The sequence below is a fragment of the Triplophysa dalaica genome, chromosome 6 (assembly GCF_015846415.1).
Source record: "Triplophysa dalaica isolate WHDGS20190420 chromosome 6, ASM1584641v1, whole genome shotgun sequence".
NCBI lineage: Eukaryota > Metazoa > Chordata > Actinopteri > Cypriniformes > Nemacheilidae > Triplophysa > Triplophysa dalaica.
This window is the reverse complement of record NC_079547.1, coordinates 4445651-4468509: the sequence shown is the minus strand read 5'-3', so window position 1 is coordinate 4468509 and position 22859 is coordinate 4445651. Positions and strand designations below refer to the sequence as shown.

Here is a 22859-nt window from a genome sequence, read left to right as displayed (position 1 = left end):
TTGAATACCTGTTTCGAAGATTTACATTTTTTTGTTTTCTGGAATGTATAAGTGTGATCAAAAAATCAGGATTTGAGAAGCTTTAAAGCATGGAAACATTATGTCTGTTATAAAGTTCTGTTATACTGTTAAATAAATACATTTTCTATTTATTTTATTGTAGTCATAATAAGTTGAAATGAACAAAAATGTAACTAAATGTTATTAAGCACATTATTAAAAAGCAAAATTACTAGTTATCTTAGACTTTTATATGTATGTACATATATTTCCGACCTTTTTAGATTATACGCATGTGTTCATACATTTATTAGAACAGAAAGCCATGCAGATAAAATGTATAATGAGGGCTCTTATTTTGAAAGCACATACCGGAAGTGAATCAGATGCAGTCAGAGGGACTGCAGTTTACAGCATTGTTGAGTTTACAGAAATACTATAAAACTCAAAAATAAGGAGCCAGTAATGAGAAGCACGGCATGGCAGAAAGACAGGACAATGAGGTGAACACTTATTTTCACTGCGTTTGTTTCTTGAAGTCAGTTTTTGGAACGTACTTGTTTACATGTTCATAAACAGGAGAAAAACAAAACAGACCAGAAAAACACAAAAGGGAGACTTTTATTTGTTGTATTTTTCTGTAATTCACCTGTCAAATACATTCGAGAGCTATATGATACTTTTAACGCTGGGGTTTGTGTTAAGAAAATCAATGTAATGCAGTTCTGTCATGTGTTTGCAGCCCCTCCCTCCCACCCATAAAACAACAGCATGCTGTTTTTAACTGGCAGTGGCTTCATGTACACACTCCATGTATTTAACACTGTACTTCTTCAGATTTGAACACGAATATGAAAAGTGATTTGTATTGTTATAAACTCTATAGACACTGTGGTTTATGCTGTGTCATTACTATTGGTCTGCACTTGGCACTGCTGTAGGTTTGTGGACATTTTCAGTGGGAAATATCCATTTTGGGGTTTTTATTTACAACATAAATGTTTACAGAGCAATCATGTCAAAAAATGTTAATTTGAACATTTAAATTCAAATAAAATAATAAAATATTAATTTCTCAAACAATAACAAATTTCAATGACAACTGTTGTACCTACAACTTCTTAAGGTTTGATTAAACCTTCTGTGTGTAAATTAATAATGAACTGAAGCAGACCTCTCATTAAAGATTAGAAACATAATTTTAACATCAAATTAAAATTATGAAGGGAATTAATAACGACAACCCTAATAGACAGCTTTTGATAGCGGTAAAAGTACAAAAAATTCTATTGCCCCTGGGCCATGACCCGTCTCATGCTCCTGTATGTCAGAAATCGGTTTCCCATGAGCCAACAGCTCTTATAGAGAATGTGAAGCTGACGACACTATTTTGCAGTGGCGCCGCCATCTTAGGAGGATCATACTCAACTGCTACTATTGTTTTGATATTTACTGTTACTTGTTTTGCTTAATACATGGAGAAATTTAAAGTGAAAGATCCAGGGGCTTACTGATTTTCCTGAAGGACTCTGCCAAATGCTATTGTCGTTTTTTAACACAGCAAGACTTACCTAGCATAGTTATATTTTCAAATTTAACAAGAAAAACGAAACACTGCATTGAACGCACTAGCAGCGATCCTCCCAAGATGGCGCAATATTATACGGCCTGGCGTAGCTTAACCTTCTCTATATGTGTCTGGAGTGCTGACCACTGAGCCTTAGCTCTGACTCATTTTTAATTTAATTTTATTAAGATAACATTAAATGTTTCGGGCCTAAAGTTTTCTGAATGTTTCTGTGCGCAGGTGGAGGAGGCAGAGCAGGTTTATCTGCTGATGAAAGAGCAGTACAGGATATCACGCAATGTGCGTTTGTCCTGGTTCCTCAGCAGATTAAATCAAGTCATCAGGCCCTGTTCACAATCTGAACTGGTAAGAAAATTATATAGTGGTAATGGTCTAGTCCACTGATATAACTAGGCAAATTAGGTCTCTCGGTCCATTACCCATGATAATGTTTTTGTGGTTTGTGCTCAGCTGAAGTCAGAGAACGAATTGGATATTCTGAGTGTCCTCCCGAAAGGATGGCAGCCCGATTCTCCCCCCTCGTCCTGCTCATGTCTGCTGGTTCCCTCCACACGCGTGACCTTCCTGGCTCGCCAGTATCGCTTCATCATCCAACTGGACCTGAGTCCCTCTACCGGGATTGTGGTAACAAAAATTAATCATCAGATTTACGCTTAATCTAGTTTTTTTGTGGCTCTTTTTTTATAGAATGTAGTGCGGAAATGGGTGAGATATTGTATATTTTTTCAGGATGATAGCACAGGAGAGATGATCTTTGATGAAGTCTTCCACGCTCTGTCTCACTGTTTGGCTGGACTGGCGAAACCTTTCATAGTTCCCGGAACTGAGCTACTGTTTAAACCAGAGATTTTCATCACCATTCTAGCATATTCCTCCATCATTGGTCTTAGTTCTCACCAGGTGAGTAGTGTCTCATGATATTATATATTGGTAATATGTTTATGTGTCACTGCCAGACACCTTTTTGTACAAACACAAATAAAACGCGTGATAAAATGCATATCTGGAAACAAAATTTTTAAATCAATATCATGTTAATAGATAATGTACTTCCTAGGGGTTGTTAATGCAAAAGAACCCTTTTCAGGGTGTTTCCTGTTCACCCTGTCTGGATCTATTTTACAATACAGGAATAAGGCCATTATCCTTTCTCATTTTAACATTTTTTAACAGACCGTTTCAGTGGACGTGCGTGCCTGGACAGCAGTTTACATCCTGTCTGTACAGCAGTTTACATCCTGTCTGTACAGCAGTTTACATCCTGTCTGTCTCTGATTATTGGTCTAGCTAGTGTCTACTAATATAACTATGGGACATTGATCTCTAGCAGTTGAACTTGGTATCGCAGTCTAAATTCAAAATGTCACGGAAGTTAATGGCAGCCCATGAATGCGCGCATGCACAGTAACGTTTTTTTTATGTATGTTGCTTTGAAACCGTCTATACTATTTTAATATCAGAACTGTCACAATTGAAATTGCAATTGTATTAACTAACATTTTTTTTTATTTTAAACGTTTCTGATTTCTAATGCGTTATATAATTTTAATAGTTAGGACGTCGGATAGAACTTTAATGTTAATGTTAGTTAAAAAGAGAAGACTGCTTAAGTTCTGATTAGTAATATATGTGTTTTTTTGTCCGCCAGGTGCTGGTTCAGGGCTGTGAGCTGGGCTCCATGGATCTGGAGAAGTTTTTGCTGCAGATCTATCAGCAGCTGAGGGCTGTGGAGAGCAACATTGCTGAGGTCCTTCAACAGCAGCAGAATCAGGCAAGAGCAGCTCATTTCTGTTTTCAGTACTAGCGTTCATCTATTGATCGGTGACTGTACGTTCCCTCAACTAGTGACTCACATAAAATATGATTCAGTTATGATAACTCGCATATGGACTATATGTACGCGTTACTTCTGCATTTCACAGGAAGAACCCGTGGCAGTTTCTGAGCATAGAGAAATTGGAAACTGAAAAAATTGTTACATTTACACACACACCACAGTGGTATATAGAAGTGCTGTTCTACTGTATTTGAAATGATACTTTCATAAGTTTATATGTCGTTATAACATTCAAATACGGTAGAACGCCACTTCTATATACCACTGCGGTGTGCATGTTCCTCACGGAAGGTCTGCATTCGGTAAAAATTAGCTAATAAAATATTTCAAATTCACATTTCATGTCCAGTTTTTTTCTCATGTGGCAATTAAGCTGTTTAATAAGCGGGATAATGTTCAAGCAGCCTGCTGTTATCGCGAAATAAGTCCCTTCAGTGTGATACAAGACCCTCCGCTTAGCTGTCGAGGCTTATTTCTGCATAACAACCGGCTGCCTATACATTATCCCTTACATATGACAGGCAGTCGTTCATGCCATGGTATGAAAAATCATGCTCCTATTAAAATACTTGTATAAAGGAACAATGTTCACCAATCAAATATTTATATATTTTATGTATAAATGTATATATAATTTTATAAAATATAAATTTATACAATTTTAATTACAAATTTTAAAATGTAGCCAGAAATGTAATAAAAAAACTAATGGTGGGCCGTTAACGGCGTTAACGCAGTTAACGCAGTGAGACTCTTATCGCGCGATAAAATTTTTTTCGCCGTTAATCTATTCTCAAAGTTGCGTTGGGAGCTGGGTCTATACTACGCAAGCTATGATGACTTTCACCTTATATATTTTAGCGCGGATGTATACCAGCTTAACTGCACTGTACGGGGCGAGAACGAGATTTTTCAACTCGCGTGATTCGCGTCATTCGCGGAAGCAGAAGCCACCTCATCATCTCATAACCAGGGCTTCATTCGCGCGATTCGCGCAGCAAGTAGCTCTATTGGCTCTTTGCATTAACATATAAATCACTCGCGATTGACGCGCCATTCGCGTTTGGTCTGAACACAACATAACGTTACTGTGAAATTACCGCATCAAACGTGACGTGCTAACATGGATGCAGCTATGAAGCCGCCGGGTTTGCTTCAGGGAATATTAATTTTTAAGAAGCTTCCCAATAGAAACATCGACAAGACTAAGGTTGTTTGCACCTTGTGCAATGCGGAATTGGTTTAAAAAAAACACTTTCTCTCAACAGGTAGTGGTCTAGCTTTAGTTGAAACCAGTAACTTTGTATTGAGATCTAATGTATTATGGCTCCTGTATGACATATCGCTTGTTGCTCCATAATTCTTTGTAAATCGCTTTGGATAAAAGCGTCTGCTAAATGACTAAATGTAAATGTACTGTAGGAGCTCTTCCAGTCTCAAGTACCACCTAAACGCAAATCATCACTTAGCTAATGCGGAAGTAAACACAAGTTCATCTTATTGAACTTAATTTAATTTTCATCACCAATTATCATAGTAGAACAGCTTTCTCAAGCAGTTTGTGATGCATTTTGGAAACAGGACATGAGCCCCTGGTCTAATGCGCCACCTGGCTTGAGAAACCCGTTCTCAAAGACTTAATTTTAGTCATTATTTGGGTAGCACACATATTCTGAATGCCTTCGGCAGAATTCAAATGAGCCATTTGAATCTAGATTAATCTAGATTAATCTTGGAATTAATCTAGATTAATCTAGATTAAAAAAATTAATCTATGCCCACCACTACAAAAAACGTTTCTTTACTTCAGAGAGCGATAGCGACTACGCCGACTAGCATCATTTTGGATAAACTTTAACTTTAAATAAGTGGAGAAATTTATCTCTGCGTCTTCTCTGTTCAATAAGCAGCAGAAGCATACATACATTTCATACATTAAGACATTTAGCAGACGCTTTTATCCAAAGCGACTTACAAAGAGTTTACGAGCCATAAGCGATAGTTAGGGTTAGGGTTTATAACCAAACAGCAGCTTAAAGTAACTTGTAAGTGAATGAATGATTACAAAACAGCGTTTACAAGCACCTGTCATTGTAACTGACAGACTGGACATGTGATTATAAACATTTGTCTGTAATTATTGTTTAATGTCTGACAACTGAAACATTAAATATGTAAATGACTTCAACTTAATTGTGTATTCAGTTGTATTAAAAACACAGCAAGTTCACAGAGTAAACGCATGTACATAGCCATGATGTCACAAACATGCAAATTAGCACATGACATCATCTTGCACCACAGTTACGGGTAAAAATAGTATGACAGATTTTTTACGAGCCTGGACAATGAAAAAGTCTAGCACAACCTCTACTATGGTTGTTAATGGTTACCCAGAACTGCTTAGTTTCCCAAATTCTTCAAAATATCGTCTATATATAAAAAAACGTTTTGGAACGTTTTTCTGTTGATGCTTGAGACAACTGCACAATAAAAAATCTCTAGTTTGGAAGTTAAGAAGTCTGTGTTCTAATCAGTAAGTTTGATTTGCAGTTCACTGGATCCCTCTGTCAGTCCTACTCTAATGATACTGTCGAGGAGTCATCTCAAAGGAAGCCAGCGGTTTCCATGGTAACAGCAGATGTTGGGCTGGTCAGCATGGTGAGGCAGGGGATTTTAGCGCTACAACTTTTGCCTCAAAACTCCGGCGCAGGTCAGTGGGTCCACACCTGTTATACTGCCCTGCCCAATAAGATTTCACTAACCTTAATTAATAGTTTTATTCAAGTTCACATTTTCCTAAATAAAAGTCACCTTACAAAGTGAAATAAAATCATGGGCGTAGCAATAATGAATCAATAATCTTTTGTTTTATGCTGGTGTGCAGGTATAATAATCATTACAGACGGGGTGACAAGCGTTCCTGATGTAGCAGTCTGTGAAACTCTATTGAACCAGTTGAGAAGTGGAACTATCGCCTGCTCCTTTGTCCAGGTCCTGCACTGCTTGTGTTTGACTCCAGAAAAGAATACATTTTGTGTCATTTATGTCTAAGGTGTGGTTTGTTATATAAATATTGTCGTTTTACCACTGTGTTTCCTTTAGGTGGGCGGGGCATACTCATACAACTGTAGTTTTGGCTACATCCCCAACGTGGAGCTAATGAAGTTCATCTCCATGGCAACCTTTGGCTCATACCTGTCCACATGTCCAGAACCTGAATGTACAGGCCAGGTGTTGAATGCCTATCACCGCGCCTTCCTCACATACTCCTTCCTCAGGATGGGCGAGTCCATGAACCCAGAGTATTACTGCTGTAAGCCCAGTACTTTACAATGTTTCTGTTGTTTCAGAAAATTCAGTAAAACTATATAGAATGGACGTTCTGGGAAAGTGTTTAGGTAGATATTGTGTGTTGGACCATGAACTGTTCTTATAGAGAGTTGCCATTTTCTCTTAAATAGATAGTTCACTCAAAAATGTTGCCATAATTTACTTAGCCTCATGTTGTTTCAGATCTATATCCATTTCTTTGTTGTGTTTAACACAAAAGAATATATTTAGAATAATGTAGGGAACCAAATCGTTCTGGGTCACCATTGACTACTATTGTAGTTTCGTTTCCTAATATGGAAGTCAATGGTGCCCTAAAACTGTTCGGTCACAAACATTCATACAAATATCTTCTTTAGTGTTCAGTGGAACAGAAACATGTATACAGGTTTAAAACAACTTTAGGCCGAGTAAATGATGACAGAATTTTCATTTTTGTGTGAACCATCCCTTTAATACCTCCAAGAACATTTTCAGTCAAAGAGCGGTTAGCATAACAGCTTTTAGCACTTTACCACATCTGTTTTCTCTCAGTTCTGCCTGAGAAAATGTTTAGAGAGTGTTTTATAAATGATCATAAAATTCTTGGTCTGAGGTCAGTTCTCTAATGGTCATAATTCATATGATCGTCAGACCGTCTGCTTCCCTCCTTCCAACATATCAGTTTGTGTCATTTGAGAAGTGTAGCATTTGTCTTACACCGCAGATGTTGGCAAGAAACCACACTGTTCACTTTTACTACTGAAGCTGTATTCTAGCATGTTTAGGTCTGACTGTATGAAGTACATTCAATAATGACAGAATTTATGTTTAGCGGTGAACTATCCTTTTATCACCCTCATGTCATTTAAGACCTATATGTGACTCTTTTTTTCTGTGGAGCAAAAATTAAGATATTTCAAGAAATCTTTAATCCAAACCATGGAAGTCAATGTTGTTTGGTTATCAACGTTCTTCAAAATATCTTCTTTTGTGTTCTGCAGAAGAAAGAAAGTCATACAGGTTTGGAATGACATGAGAGTAAATGATGAATGAAATTTAATGTTGGGCTAAACTATCCCTTTAAATTGGCTATAATCTAGTACATTCAGGTCTTGTTCTATATACTAGAAAAGTGTTTTCTATTAATTTTGTCCTGTTGAATAATAATCGGTTTTGTTTTGATATGTATACTTTATTCAACTTAGAGTGATTGCGTATATTGGGTCTCGTTCATGAAACAAATGACGTATCTAAGAATGCTGTGGAATCGTCTGGATTCCATTCTCGTGTTTGGCACGTTATATTGCATAAATGTTAAGGTGACGTCACCCCCTGCGTTTTATGTTGCAGTTCCGCCGGCTGCTCCGCCATATTGGTTGGCTCATTTAATACAGCAGGACCTACCTACTATAGTAATATTACTTAATCAAACAAGAAAATCTACATTCAACACTCCATTGAATGCAATAGCAGCTTGCCTCCCAACATGGCGGAATATTCAACACGGCCTGATGTCGATTGACAAGCTCTATAGGCTAAATCCCTAACAATAAATTATTCAATTAAAGTGATACTTCACCCAAAAATGTCATCATTAACTCACCTTCGAGTTGTTCCAAATGTGTACAAATGTATATAAATTTCTTTGTTATGATGAACACAGAGAAAGATATTTGCAAGAATGCTTCTAACCAAACAGATCTCACCACCCTTTGACTCCCATAGTAGGAAATTGCTCAAATTGCTCAATGTACTTTTGTCCTGCCTCTCCTCCACTGTGATTGGACAACTGTGTTGAAAGGGACATTGACTAGGTCTGCATTTTACCAAAGTTAAAGAATAAATACCAATATTTTTAGGGATCCAAAAATTTACGTCAGAACAACTTTACGAACAATTGACACAAAAATTGTTCCTGCTCGTATTTCATGAATGTGGCCCATAGACTTTCTGAATGTTATAATAGCATGCTGTGGTCAGTGTTCTATATTCATACTCCATACTCTGTATGTTCAGTCTCCCAGCACAGGCTGTTAAATGAGCATCTGGTGTCTGCCAGTGGAAACCCCGCGCTTGTCATGCGCAGGAAGAAACACACAGAGAAGGAAGTTCACGCAGATTTGATCAGTGTGCTGTCTGTCAGACTGAGAGAGGGATACACCATCCGAGAGGTTAACATCACCAAAGGTACATAACATAAAAACAACGTGTCACATTGTTTATTGACTCTGATAGCTAAACATGCTAAAAAAAGTCAAACAATTAATGACTGTGTTGGGATTTTTGATCACCGTACTCTTTTCGGTCTTATAAATAAAAATAAAACGTGCTACATCATAAATAACAACGATGCAGTACAACTCCATTTGCCTAATTCTAAATCTCTCTCGCTCTCCAAAGGTGGAACTCAGCTTGAAGTGAAGCTGGTTCTCCTCTGGAATCACAATATGCGTATCGAGTACCTCGCTGTGGCTTCCTGGCCCCTGGATCCGGACAAACGCATCACTTGGATGGAAGTGACCATGGAGGGCAGCTATGACATGCTGCATGACATCAGCTGTACCATGCGCAAGCCAATCACAAGCCCTTACCGCACGTCTGTCATACGGCGCTTCTGGAACACTCTGCAGAGGTTGAATGCTGCTTGTGTTTTTCTGCAGATAGAATGAAGATCGTAATGTTTTTTTCCACGACTTCTTCCTCTGCTGATGTTTTAGTTCTAATGCATTATTTCTCTCGAACAGCATAAATCAAACCGACCAGATGCTGGTACACCTGCAGTCATTTAATTCCATCCCCGAGCATTACACTATTCCTGAAAGTACAAAAAATGGAGTTCCTCTCTTTTACATCCCACCCGGATCTACCACACCGGTGAGTTCACACGGAACAAAAACCACGTGAACATAACACATACGAATTTAACACTGTTGTTTCCCTGATCAAGAGGTTTATGTGTTAAAGGGATACCTTACGTAAAAATGAAAATCCTTCATCATTTACTCACCTTTGAGCTGTTTCAAATCTGTATACATTTCTTTGTTCTGATAAACACAGAGAAAGATATTTGAAAATTGCTTATAACCAAACAGATCTTGCCCCCCATTGACTCCCATAGTAGGAAAATGACTTTATAATTTTTTTGGTTCTGTTGAAGATATTTTGTAGGACAGCAAACAGTTCTGGGACACTTTTGACTACAATTGTATTTTTCCTACTATGGTAGTCAATGGGGTGCAAAATCTGTCTGGTGATAAGCATTCTTCAAGATATTTTGAAAAATGTTGTTAACTGGACCCTGTTCACTTGCATTGGTTTGTGTCCATACAATGGAAGTGAATGGGGTCCAGTGCTGTTCGCTTACCAACTTTCTTCACAATCTCTTTTTTTGTGTTCTGCGGAAGAAAGAAAAGTCATACAGGTTTGAAATGACAAGAGTGTGACTAAATGATCACACAATATTTTTTTAGGTGATCTTAATGTGAGGATGGAAATAACAACCTCCACTTTTCTTAATCTTGTAATGTAATGTTAACATGCTAACCGTCCTCCTGCTTTCCCTTAGGTCCTCTCGCTCCAGCACAGTGGCTCTAAAGACTCCAGCCAATCACAGTTCGCCTTCTACTGGAAGCCTATCTTGTCCATGGACGCCAACTTCTGGCAGCGCTGGCTGCACATGCATCGCATTGCCATCATTCTGGAGCATGACATGTGAGTCTGAACGCCTGGATTTATGTTTAACCTTAATTATTTAACACATGCTTTTATCCATCGCGACGAACAAATGAGAGAGCATTTAACATTTTATTTGTTTGTTTCTTGCATCAAAAACAGTCACAGAGTATGTCTATTGTGCACAAACTTATTTCAGACGAGCAGAACCAACAAGAACTGTGAACTCTAATCCTGATTGTGATTTGTTTGGTATCTGTTCAGCCCCGTCCCAAAGCACGTGCACAATGCCGGATGTAATGGTCGATTCAGTACCATCCAGTGCAGGATCTCTCATTCTGCCCTCACCTCACTTCTGAGAGACTGGAGCAGTTTCGTCCTGGTGGAGGGCTACTCTTATGTCAAACTTATATACAGGTACTACATTTTTGGTTCGCATTTTAAGCGCTTCAGTTTTACAGAGTTTGAATCAGAATTATTCTGACAGTGGCTCCGAGTTTCCGCCCGTCTCCTTCTACTTGGTGCGTCTGATCTCTAAAGCTCCCTGCATGGTGCTGCGATTGGGTTTTCCCATAGGAACTCTGGCTCACACCAGGAACAAGGTGACCAACTTGTTTTATTCAGATTTCTTCTCTAATTATTCATAGAGGATGATATTACAGGAGAGTGTTTCTTTTTATTCATAAACACTTCTTTCTCTATATCAAAGATCGTGGATGAACTTCGAGAGCAGATTCTACGCATGCGGTTCCCTCATCGAGTCCAGAATAAAGAGGCCACACCAAAGACCAAACGGAAGATTCTTGGTAACGGATCGCCCTCGAAGTCTCCACCTCTTCCTGCTACAAAACCTGCCCTGTCCGACCGGCCGTGTGTGGTGCTGCTTAACAAACCTCTTGAGAAGCTACTTATCAGGTCTGTGAAATAAACATTTCAAGAAGAAAAAAATAGAAACAAACACTATCAGGATGTTTCTTAACATGAAATCAAAATATACATTGTTTTCTTTTTGGACTAAAGTTTACTGATCTTATTATTTTTTTTGCTAACAATTATGAAATACAACAACTTGTTCATACTGGCAGACATATATATCAGCCCCACTATGCACTTTTTACACATAAGATCTACGAAGTTTCTCTTGTTTTAATACATCACAATACAAAAAATAAATATGAGTGGAGTTACGCATTGGCATTGTTAAGTTATCACCTGGTCTCTGTAATTCACATGTTTTAAAAGTACAACATTTATTTTGACCTCTGATGACCTGCCGCAGGTACGAGAAGCTTCCCTCTGACTTCCGCACACCTTTCATCTTAAACATGGAGCCGTTTGCCCAGCCGTGCAACATGGGCGCCCCTCTGAGCATGGCCGCCAGCCGGACAGCATCTTCAACCGTTGCGTCACTATCCCGATACTTCCTGCACCAGCGCTGGGTCTGGGCCGTACAGAACGGGCCAGGTACCGCTGTTTCTCTACAGGCTGTGGCGCACATCCTCTCCATGCTCTCTGAGTAAGTGTTCAACGTTTTTAATAACACAGGGACCCCCCAAAAAACATATTCAAACAAATTTGACACTTAAATGTGTCCTTGTATTATATACAGTAGTAGTAACTGAAATATATACATTTTTAATTTTAGATAATAAAGAGACAATTGAAATGCGGGTGGTGTCTCTTATCTGTTTTTTGTTTACAGTGGCATTTGCTTTGATATTTAGTTTCGTAATGCAATTATTATACAATTTAATTAAAGTGTCAAGGGTCACACTAAGTGGTTATAGATGGGCTGATAACGTACTGGTGACAGGTTCAACCCTCAGAAAAGTCCATGACCATTTTTGCCCATGACCAAGACTTTTATTTATATTTCCTCCACATTACTCCGGGTGTATGACCCTTCAAGCTAATAAAATGATGAACTGCTGCTGTTTACACAGCATTCGTCTCTCCGAGGGCTTCCATTTCGCAGCCAGCGGTGAGGGTATCGTCAATATGGTGACCGAACTGCCAATACAGGTGAAATCTTACACGCAAGGAAACATTATCATTGTTAGTAGTACTATTCCTGTACCTTATTTGATAGAGCATTGAGCTAGCAGAACAAAGGTTGTGGAAAGGTTGTCTCGATTTCCAGGAAACGCACATTCTGATAAGAAATATATACAGCTATGCAACCAAAAAACGAGACCACTCTAATATAGTTTTACATTTTTCAGAATGTTCAAATATATTTGCTCTCAGTCTTTCACGTTGCTGAGTTCAGGTTCTGAGTTTGTTTTATTTAAAAGATACTTGACTCAAATGTCTGCAGTTCAAATGTATATTAAAAGATAAAACTGGAGTGGTCTGTTATTCTTTCCATAGCTGTACCTTAAAAATAAACTGTAAATTGCTCTAGGTTAATGCGTCTACCCTATGCATAAATGTAAATGTATCGATCAATTTTCATATTTGTTTGGTTTGTCAATGCATTGTAACATTCAGTCATTGTATGTGCAGAGTGAGCCTTCTGGTTTGGACAGGAAACAGCCCACCTGTATTGTGCAGTATATCTTGTTTCCACCTCATTCCACTTCCACCAAGGACAGGTAACGGTCAATCACGCTACAAAATCCAATGTAAAATGCTTTATCTATCGATGTGGTCATAGTCAATATTACGATAATAAAGCAACATAAAATAATGAGCGATGGGTACGAGCCCCCAAAAACACAAACAGCACTTTCCACTCAGTGAATCAGACTGAATTCAGACCATTAAGCAGTTTATCGTCTGCACCTTGGGGTTCTGTATAAATGTATTACCATCTGAATGTAAATGTGATCCCTCGCTTATTTAAATTAGATTTCATGATTTCAGTTATAATACTATCAATGGCTTACTCTCAACTACTAATTCATAAATCATGACTTTATCACAGTAAATACCCAGAATGCATTTCACTTTCTTCTGTTGCCGTCGTGCATATACAGGATGTGTAGTTACAGCCAGATGTTCTGTGTGCTCACAGCTTCTCTACAGATGATGATAATGATACTGAGGTGGAGGCGATAGACGTGGACACAGAGCTCAGTCTGGTGACCGAGTGTTGGGTGGAGCCTCAGAGCGGAACCGTCTGCAGTTCACTGGAGCAGCATCAGCACTTTCAGAACCTCACGTATCAGGAGATCCCTCAGGCTGTGAGTGACCTGCGACACATCACAGAAATAATCATATTTGCTTCACATACATTTTATTGTACATATACTGCCATTTAAAAGTTTAGGGTCACACTTTCTTTATTGCTAGTTTTGCGACATTTTTGTTAAAAAAGTAAATGATTCATAAGTCATTAAAACTATTGAATATGGCAACTATGGGTATTAAGTTAAGATTCATTTAAAAATATTTACTTTTGTATCTTCAAAGCAATCACACTGTGACTAAAGTTTGCAAAATGGTACTCTCATCATTTTTTCATCTACATTCTAGAGTACTCACCCTGAGATGCTTTTTAAACAGTATTAAAGAAGTTCTATGCTGGGCTCTTATTGGATGTTTTTTATTTATTATTCATTATTTCATATTTATTTTAAAGTACCTGTCATATTTTTCCAGTTATATTTTCACGTTACTTTTGTCAAACATTTTAGCTCACACCTTGAGATTTTAAGATTTAAGATCACAAAAACAATTCCTAAACTTATGAACCTTAGCGATTTTTAGCGTTTAACCATTTTTGGGCAAAATTACTCTCGAATAATTCTTTTTTTATTGCAGATTTTTCCTCGTGACCTGTCGTGCATGTCTACGATGATTACCTTTGAATACCTCATTCAGCTGTGTCAGAATAAAGAGCAGGAGTGTGCTCTCAACAGCAGCAGAGATGCTCGAGGTACACCTGTCCACATGTCCGAACCTCTGCCGCCTCGCACACAATCAGTTTGTCATGTTTTGTGAGGTTTATCGTGACCTTCTCTCTCAGGTGAGATCACCTTAACTCCTGCCGATGACTGCATACATAACGTGCCTTTCCAGTTTGACCTCATGAAGCTCCTGCCCAAATGCCAACAGATAGAGCTCTTCTTCTACACATTTGGTTGGGGTACGGCTCGATCACCTGACGCCTCATCTCTCATCAACACTGGTCCAGTAGCTCTTGCTGTTCTTTAACACTGCACAAACTATAAAATATAACCAAGAGAAGATATAGAGCTAGATCAAAACATCATTGAGACAAAAAAATGAAAAAGGAAATGCACGTGGACCAGTTTTGTTCATGGATTTAAAGAAACATTTCACCCAAAAATAGACATTTTGTATGGTGCTTGAAACATAAGGCTTTTTTAGGTGACGTATCACCGTTTTTCTGTTGACCTTTGATCTCTGTCGCAGCAGAGCAAGCGGATTCACCACGGAGCTCCTCCTCTCTACCCAATGACCTGCTGTTGAGCCTCTTCCACAGCTCTCTGCAGACCGAACTGAGTGATCGAGAGATCCCATTGGCCAGCGGAGATCACGTGGCATTCATGCATCACATTTTGGAACGCGAAAGGGACGGTCATACGGCTCCCTTCTCATTACCTGTCATTAAAGGTAGTTTGTCTATTTATCGCAAAAATATCATTAACGCTCCTGTAAACAAATGCTTTTTATATTGCACAAAAGAAACAACAATAGTGTTCACAGTAATTCATCTTTTTTAGAAGTCGCAATTTATTGTCTGTGGTAATCTGTTGATTTGGCTTAACTTGTGATCCCAGAGCTTTTCTTCAATTACTGGATGCACAGGAGTGCCACAGTTGCTTTAATGTGTAATGATTAAAGTGTTTGATAGATGAATAGCACCTTGATCGGTAAAGGAAAACATACGGCTTAAATTAAGTAAATTAAGGATAGAAACGCATCGTATATTCCTCTGAGACTCTTCACGCTAATTGATGTCAACCTTCCCCAAATATCCTATAATTGGTTCATTAGTGATTTGTAGCACCATAAGGACCTCAAATCTGCCCTCATTTTGTTTATCTGTGTGTGTTTAGAAGAGTGTTTGAAGGTGACAGAGAGGCACGACACTGTTATGTCCTTCCACACTATGGGAAGTAGTAAGGAGGTGACGGGTTCTTCCAGCACACTGCAGGTACAAACATGCTCACATGCACACACTTTTAATGTTTCTGTGTTCTCCTCTTGGTCACTTTGTTGCTGGAAATGTAATAAAATAAAATTATATTAAAAAATAAAACGTTTAAGAACACAATCGTCAATTCTATCATTATGGATGTGACATTTTCAGTCAAAACTTGAAATATAAATGCTCAGGGAATGCATTACTAATATGTTGAACCATTCGTTGATATTTTAATAAAGCCCCTAAAGACTCCAGTCATTAGAAAAATATCAGTCTATGCAAAAGTTTTCTGTTTTTAAAGAGGGGGAAATGTGTTATGGATGTGACAAGAAGGACGTAAGATTTTGAGAGATAATATGCTTGGTAGGATTAAAAATGTACAAACCAGAAGTAAAAATACCCAACAAATGGAGAAAGGATGCCTCTTTATGGAATTTTACTATATTTTAATTTTCATGTGCCCATTTGTGAGGAATATGGACTGTTTCGTTATGGATGTGACAATTTACTTACCTTAAAATATTTTAAAAATGTTAAATGTTGGCATCTGACCTATTAGTATGGTGAAAACATTTGGTAAAAACTAGATTGTTTCATTGTTGAAATTTGCATGGAATCGGCCAGATGATATTTTGCTCTTGCATATCTTCCTTCCTCTGGTTTTGACTTGACTAGGGATGTGCAATATATTGAAACGTCACAAATGTTCTTATGTGCACATATATAATGTGCAATAATTTATAATAACGCATTTATTATTTCAAATATTAAAAAAAGTTACGTGACTACTTTGGATGACGTAAACAACGCTGACCCAAAGCTGGTCCAATAGAACTTCCTGTTTCAGTTTTTTAAAACTGGGTTGAACAAAATGCAATTAACAGAAAATTATTAACTGAATCATGGTATGATTTCAATTAAACTCCAATGAAACCTGAAATGAAACCGGAAGTGCTTCTAATCCAATGTTTTCATCTTGCAAAGTGGTCTATTGTTTATAAGTTTTAGGTTAATGCAGAAAAAGAAATATAATATCGGTTATCGCAATATTTAGCATGCTATTGCATATCACACAGGCCTAGTCTTAACAGTGTGTTTGTTTGTTCTAGCAGAGTTTCAGTAATGCAGATCTCGTGGATGATGGGACAGCCGGCATAGAGAGCGATGACGCCTCACCTCAATGGAAATGTTACGTCAAATACATCAGCCACCAGCAAATATTACTCACCTTCATACCAGCTACATTTTCAGGTGTGTGCGTGTCATCACAACTCTGACCTCCCACATAAAGGGATTGAAGTAATTTTATTTAATTTTAACCATATAAACAGTTTTAATCGTTTTGATGTTTTTAAGTGAAAACATGTGTGGGTTACAGCAGTCAGATACACAACACTGAACTCCCGATGGGTGATATGATAACCATTGGATGCATTTTTAGGAACATGTGGACATTTTTTGTCTGGTCTTAATGAGCTCTACTTTTGTGCTTTATTTTTAAACATTCTAGTGCAAATAAAAGTTTAAAGCGATATTTCGGGGGCAAAGAAAAATGTGTCATGTTTTATTCACCCTCGAGGCATCCTGACTGATTATGACTTTGTTCTTGAAGAATAATGCAATCGGAGTTATAATACCACGTATCATTTCTCTTCCAAGAAGCAGAGTGGGGGGCAATTTTTTTAAGCTCCAAAAAGTGCATCCATCAATCAAAGAACTGCTCGACACAGCTCCGCGGTTTTAACAAAGGTTTTCTGAAGCGAATCGATGCGTTTGTTTGAGAGAAATATCCATACTGAGAGTGCTATTAACGTTTATGTCTAGCTTCCGTTATCCCTCGGCTGCATGCGCGTGAACCAGAGGCTTGTTTTTGGACACGCCTTAAGTGCATTTGGGCCCTGCGCTTTAGACCATGTGCCTGGGATTAGACTATGCGCATAGATCATTAAAATAGAGCCCCTCGTTTCAGACCAGCACCCCAATGGGCGGAAATGCATTTGCTATGTTAACATGACATTTAAATAGTACCTGCTTTGGAGTGAAACGAGCAAAAACACTTCAGCCCCTGCAAGCTTTTGCAAATGGTTGTCAATTTTTATGTTAAATGTAGGCCTATTTAATTGGCCAGACTGTCAACAAGTTGGGAATTTCTTTTTAGGATCTTTTTCTGTGTATACTGGAAAAGCATGAAAACACATTGAAAATACTGGAAAACTGCTGGAATTTGACTTTGTAAAAAGGTGTAAGAACCCTATACATATTTAATAAAAAGTGTCATTACTAAAGAGAAGTCTGCTGTACTTAGCTGCAGTGTGTAAACTGATGCTCTCTTATTCCAATTATTCAGTTATGAGCTAATTTTATAATCGACTCCGCAGATGTGCATCTGTTAATGTCTTCTGGACTGGACGCTGAACCACCCATCAGCAGCAGCCTGCGGGAAGATGAGGACACCTATAGTCATGGCAACAGCCAATCACAGACAGTCAGCAGTTCTGTAGGTTACAGTCCAGACGATGGTGCTGATCTGAGTGATGATTTTAGCTCCACGCTGGAAGCAGAATCGTCTCTTGAGGCATCTACAGAGCAAACAAGCATCAATACAAGCGAAACAGGTATTAAGTGCACAGGGATTACGGTGTAGTTTCGCCCACAAAGTCTCTTGTATATTAAACAACTATGTTCTGATTGTCTTTGATTTTTACTTCTATGAAGACCAATTAGAACATTGAGCGTTTTAAAGATTAACATTGGAGATGTGTGCATGTCCACAACCTTGTCCCCCCTGAATCTTAACCGCAGAAGAGAAAGATGGCGTGCAGTTCGTAGAGCCCCAGAAGCAAGACTGCTACATCACTTTTGGCCGACAAGCGTCTCAGCTGAGCAGCGGTGACGCAGTTCGACCCCGCTGCCCGATCTACATCTACAACTGCACTCTAGACTCCCTCAAAGAACAGCTTGTCCACCCACGATCAGGCCGCACGCCCAGAGACGTCTTCTTCAGGTAATTCAACACCTACTTTATGTGAGAGCAGCTAAATTAGTTTTGTTGCAGAGGTGTGCCTAATGTTTGGTTTTTCTTTGAATGAGAATAGACCTCAAGAAACAGATTTCTGGGAGTTGAGTCAGCAGCCCAAAGACAGGTAGCCCTGCTTAATGCTTCCTGTTGCTGCGGCCACCCTTTAGCTTGGGGACAGGGTCACGTGTCACGTATCTGAGGAGAGAGAGATGTTTTGCCCCTGTTATTCGAGGGATGTCCCTGACTTTCTCTCTTTTTCTCTCTTTCTGGAGGGTTGTGCTACTAGGTTGCACACATCTTGTAATGAGGTCTTAAAAACCGGAGGAAAACAATTAGCTGTTATGATGTGGATTTCTCTTGTAATATTTCAATTGGATTTTAGGACCTCATATCCTGGATGTTCTCCCTGTTTTGATACATTTTTCTGCTGCTTTTTTTCTGAAATTAAATGGTTTTGAGCGATAGTTCACCCAAAAATGAAAATTCTGTCATCATTTACTCACCCTCCGATTGTTGCAAACCTGTATAAATTTCTTTGTTCTTCTGAACACAAAGGAAGATATTTGCAAGAATGTTTGTAACCAAACAGATCTCATCCCATATTTACTGCCATAGTAGGCAATATAAATCTTCCAAATATCTTCCTTTCTGTTTAGCAGAACAAAGAAATGTACACAGGTTTGCAACAATCTGAAGGTAAACCATGCATTTAATTTTATCTGCACCACTTTTACTTATACAACTGTTAGCAGATTCTGTAATACAGATACTGATATTTCTGATTATCCAAACATGTATTACCACATTGATATAAAATATAAAATGTTCTGTTTAATTGCCAGCATATATAGGAATATTATTTAATCATAGGTGTGATATATAAAGAAAAACAGTCATAATGTGTGAGTCAAGTTCCATACATGTATTGTTAAACGTGTGGTGCTTAATATTGAATATTGTCGCTTTATGGCTGCAAATCTGTTTTGCATGCTTTAAAGCATGTTTGATATCACTACAAGACTGGTTTGATATTTTCCCTTCTTATTCCCGAGCGAGTGTTACTAGCATATCAATTCAAAGATTCTCAGGACCATTGAGATTAATGTGATCCAATGGACCTCATTCCAGCCTAATATGGGGTGATCAACTGATTTGTGGGTGTCATTTACTGTCTTCTGCTATTCTTTGCTGTGTTGGGCTCGTGTCTGGATGTGTTCTAACAGGAAATGTTCGGATGAATGTGACCTAATGTGTGTATGTGTGTCTCTTGGCAGGTCTATATCTCAGGAGCGCAGTAGCGCCTCCTCCTGGACGGAGCTCATGGCGCATCCTCACAAGCACAAAGATCTGACTAACTACTGCAGTCTGCTGCAAGAACATTACTACCAGAGCTATGTCAAAGGTCACATGCATACATCAAGAATATGACACCTAAACTAACACTACTGTAACACATTCTCAATTGTATTTTTGTGGCTGTTATTCTGAAAAACTTAAGCTATCCTCAGACTGAACTATTCCTTTATTTTTTCCCCTTTTATTATTCTTAAAGATTATTTTTAAAGAAAGATTATCATTTTGTTGGTACAGTAATTTTACAATTTTAGGCTGTAGGAAAATTTAAATAAAAAAAACTGATAGAAGGGCTTTACAGCTAATACTTTTAATAATTTAAATTAATAGCATTATTAAGTATTCTTTATTTGGTGTGATTATAAATCTAATGTAAAATTATAATTGAAATAAAATCAATTATATTACAATTTAATATATTTTTAAACTGAAAATTATTTTTGGAAAAGAAAGCTTCACTATCTTTTTTGCCAGTTATCTACATCAACCTAAAACTTGGTTATACCATTTTTTAATTATTAAAATTATTCAGTTACAGATTTTTTTCAATAAAATTGGGTGTAACCTGTGTGTTTGTTGATTGACAGGTGTGTATCGCAGCCTGCAGCAGTTGTACAGCGTGAGCTCTCAGGACTTACTGACGGCGATGGACTACTGCGAAGAATCCCTGCAGGAGATCGACATCACTTCCTTCCTTCAGACGCTTTGCGGACACATACGTGTTTTCCGCGAGAGACACGAACTGCAGGCTTGTGTCAACGTGAGCAGGTCCACCAACGGTCCCACAACCTTCATCATCGGAGAAGATGAAGATGGAACCGACAGAGCCAGGCTCGTGTCTTCATCCAGGTACCAGTGCATTGTGGATCTTTTGGTTATTCTTGTAGTTTTGGTTTTCTGTTTATAAATATTTTGTGTTTAGTGTTGAGCTGGAGGACGTGAGTGAGGTAGATTCAAGAGGAAAACTCTCCGTCCCCACTTCCCCTCTGGTACTGGATGAACGCAAGTCTCCTAAATTCCCAGAATTTCCGTTGTCTCTCCTTCAGTCTCAGCAGAAGTGTGAGGTGTACGCTGATTTGCACAAAATCATACAGGTATGTCTGTTGTTGAGAGATGTACAGAAAAACAGCTTCACAATGTGTCACAAATTCTCGTTTTTTTTTTCTGTAGGATAAATTTATGGAAATTGGCGCTCAGTATTTCAAGACTGTGCCTTCCAATCCACATTATTTCTTTTACCGCCTCCCATCTTCCAAAAAGGAGGTTTGTTAAACCGTTCTGATGCAATCTATTTTTCATGAATGCTTTTTTTGGTTTTATGGTTACAGGAATAAGACTGTTGAGCTTGTTTTAGTTAAACATTATCATTAACACATTTTTATCACAATCCACTCAGGAGGAGTCAGACAAAGAGGGTGAAAGGAGACATAGCGACGACTGTGAAGTGTCTGACGCTGAACTAGCTACAGAAGATGGTTAGATTTTATTTTAACATTGATTCACATAAAACAAAGTGTATAATGTAAAAGGGCTCAGTTTATAAATTCTAGCATTTCAGAACACCTAAACACTTGAAGACTAAATCCAAATAACTTTTTTGCATCTCTACAGAGAACGTGTCCGGCTGCTGCATTGTCACAGAAAGCGACACGGATTTGGAGGTGGAATATCAGGAATGTGAGAATGGGAAAGCAGAGAGTGCTGAACAGGAAGTCTGTGAAGACGGGTCACCGTCTGACTCCAACACGGTGAACCAGGATGAAGACTCGTTCAGCATTCTGGATGGGGACTCGCTCCTGGAGCGTGAGGGGCCACAGCCGGAGATGCCCCCTCTGTTTGTGCACCTGACCTGCTCAGTCAACATGAAGAGCTGCCACGGCTCCATGCCCACTCAAACACTGCCCACCTGTTTGGGTAAAGCTTTGCGTCCTATAATATTAGCTCTTATTTAGTGTACGTTAATATAGTGTTTTTTAGATTGATATCATTTCATCACCCTCTCTCTGACAAAACAGCCAGTTTTTAATGCTATACCTATAAATCTGCAAATAATAATCTTAATTTGGATGAAAATGAGCAACGTTTAGTTATTGAGCTGGTAGTTTACATGAAAAAACATTCATGGAAAAAAATCTTTTCCACAACAGTAAGCTTATATAATATATAGTAATATAATAAAAAAAGATATTTAAATTATTTTATAAAAATAAAATAATATAATATAAAAATACATTTAGGATTTACTTATTGCACTTCAACCCTCATCCGAATGATCTAAAGTAATCTGCCATTTTATGTTTTAAACAGACATGGTTTTAGAGAGGGAACAATAAAAATTGCCACATTTACGATATCGATATTTATTGTTTTTTTTGTGTGTTTTTCTGTAATGATTGCATTACTTCTTTTCATGTCAATGGCATTTGGCCTGCAAATCCAAGACAAATATCGAAGATGCTTTTTTTATTTAAAGACTTTCTGTGCAAAAGATTTGATAGTGTTTGCTCGGTATGCCTATTTGATTTTTCACTTTGAAGCAGTGTAGAATCTTCAGTGTTTTTATTTTACACAACTTTTCTTTGTTTTCTATTGTGCTTTTAATATTTGCGAGTATGAAATAGGTTTAGTTTGAATAACATCAGTCAGACCTGTTGGAGCTCCAGTTACTTGTGTCTATCACAGAGCTGTAATGTGTTTTGAGGAACATTGGTTTGTTGTTTGTTCCAGGTGAAGTTATTTCCTGTCTTGAGAATGCTGAGAATCTTCAGTCTGTGGATCTGAATGAGTTGTCTGTGACTCTTGATATATTTGTGCTTACGTTACCTTTGGAGATAGAGGCCATGCCCCCGGACTTCTGCCACAACAGGTCAGTGCTTCAGAAGCTTCCAAAAACCGAGAGAGCTTCCCTGCCACCTCAACCTTTCTATAAATAACTTTTTTTCTCCTTCAATCTACCATG

The 22859-nt window shown here is 38.2% G+C and overlaps 1 protein-coding gene across 15 annotated transcripts in view; it reads left to right on the top strand.

Moving 5' to 3' along the window:
* Window positions 1-383: 383 nt before the first annotated feature.
* The window catches only part of szt2 (SZT2 subunit of KICSTOR complex), a 71657-nt gene continuing 49181 nt past the window's right edge, over window positions 384-22859 (top strand). For 10 of the 15 annotated variants that reach the window (XM_056749887.1, XM_056749881.1, XM_056749878.1 and 7 more), the window contains exons 1-34: window positions 384-503; window positions 1808-1933; window positions 2039-2212; window positions 2318-2488; window positions 3237-3359; window positions 5979-6138; window positions 6313-6419; window positions 6531-6741; window positions 8757-8927; window positions 9141-9372; window positions 9485-9614; window positions 10306-10451; window positions 10677-10829; window positions 10900-11014; window positions 11122-11327; window positions 11692-11928; window positions 12356-12434; window positions 12918-13006; window positions 13429-13597; window positions 14178-14292; window positions 14383-14502; window positions 14793-14993; window positions 15440-15537; window positions 16638-16779; window positions 17907-18143; window positions 18331-18532; window positions 18624-18671; window positions 19822-19949; window positions 20488-20749; window positions 20823-20994; window positions 21071-21163; window positions 21297-21375; window positions 21512-21814; window positions 22628-22766. In XM_056749887.1, coding sequence (XP_056605865.1) covers window positions 480-503; window positions 1808-1933; window positions 2039-2212; window positions 2318-2488; window positions 3237-3359; window positions 5979-6138; window positions 6313-6419; window positions 6531-6741; window positions 8757-8927; window positions 9141-9372; window positions 9485-9614; window positions 10306-10451; window positions 10677-10829; window positions 10900-11014; window positions 11122-11327; window positions 11692-11928; window positions 12356-12434; window positions 12918-13006; window positions 13429-13597; window positions 14178-14292; window positions 14383-14502; window positions 14793-14993; window positions 15440-15537; window positions 16638-16779; window positions 17907-18143; window positions 18331-18532; window positions 18624-18671; window positions 19822-19949; window positions 20488-20749; window positions 20823-20994; window positions 21071-21163; window positions 21297-21375; window positions 21512-21814; window positions 22628-22766 — 5162 coding nt within the window. In that variant the 5' untranslated portion in view covers window positions 384-479. The remainder of the gene's footprint in view (window positions 504-1807; window positions 1934-2038; window positions 2213-2317; window positions 2489-3236; window positions 3360-5978; window positions 6139-6312; window positions 6420-6530; window positions 6742-8756; window positions 8928-9140; window positions 9373-9484; window positions 9615-10305; window positions 10452-10676; window positions 10830-10899; window positions 11015-11121; window positions 11328-11691; window positions 11929-12355; window positions 12435-12917; window positions 13007-13428; window positions 13598-14177; window positions 14293-14382; window positions 14503-14792; window positions 14994-15439; window positions 15538-16637; window positions 16780-17906; window positions 18144-18330; window positions 18533-18623; window positions 18672-19821; window positions 19950-20487; window positions 20750-20822; window positions 20995-21070; window positions 21164-21296; window positions 21376-21511; window positions 21815-22627; window positions 22767-22859) is intronic. The other 5 variants (XM_056749885.1, XM_056749875.1, XM_056749876.1 and 2 more) reach the window with 4 other exon arrangements.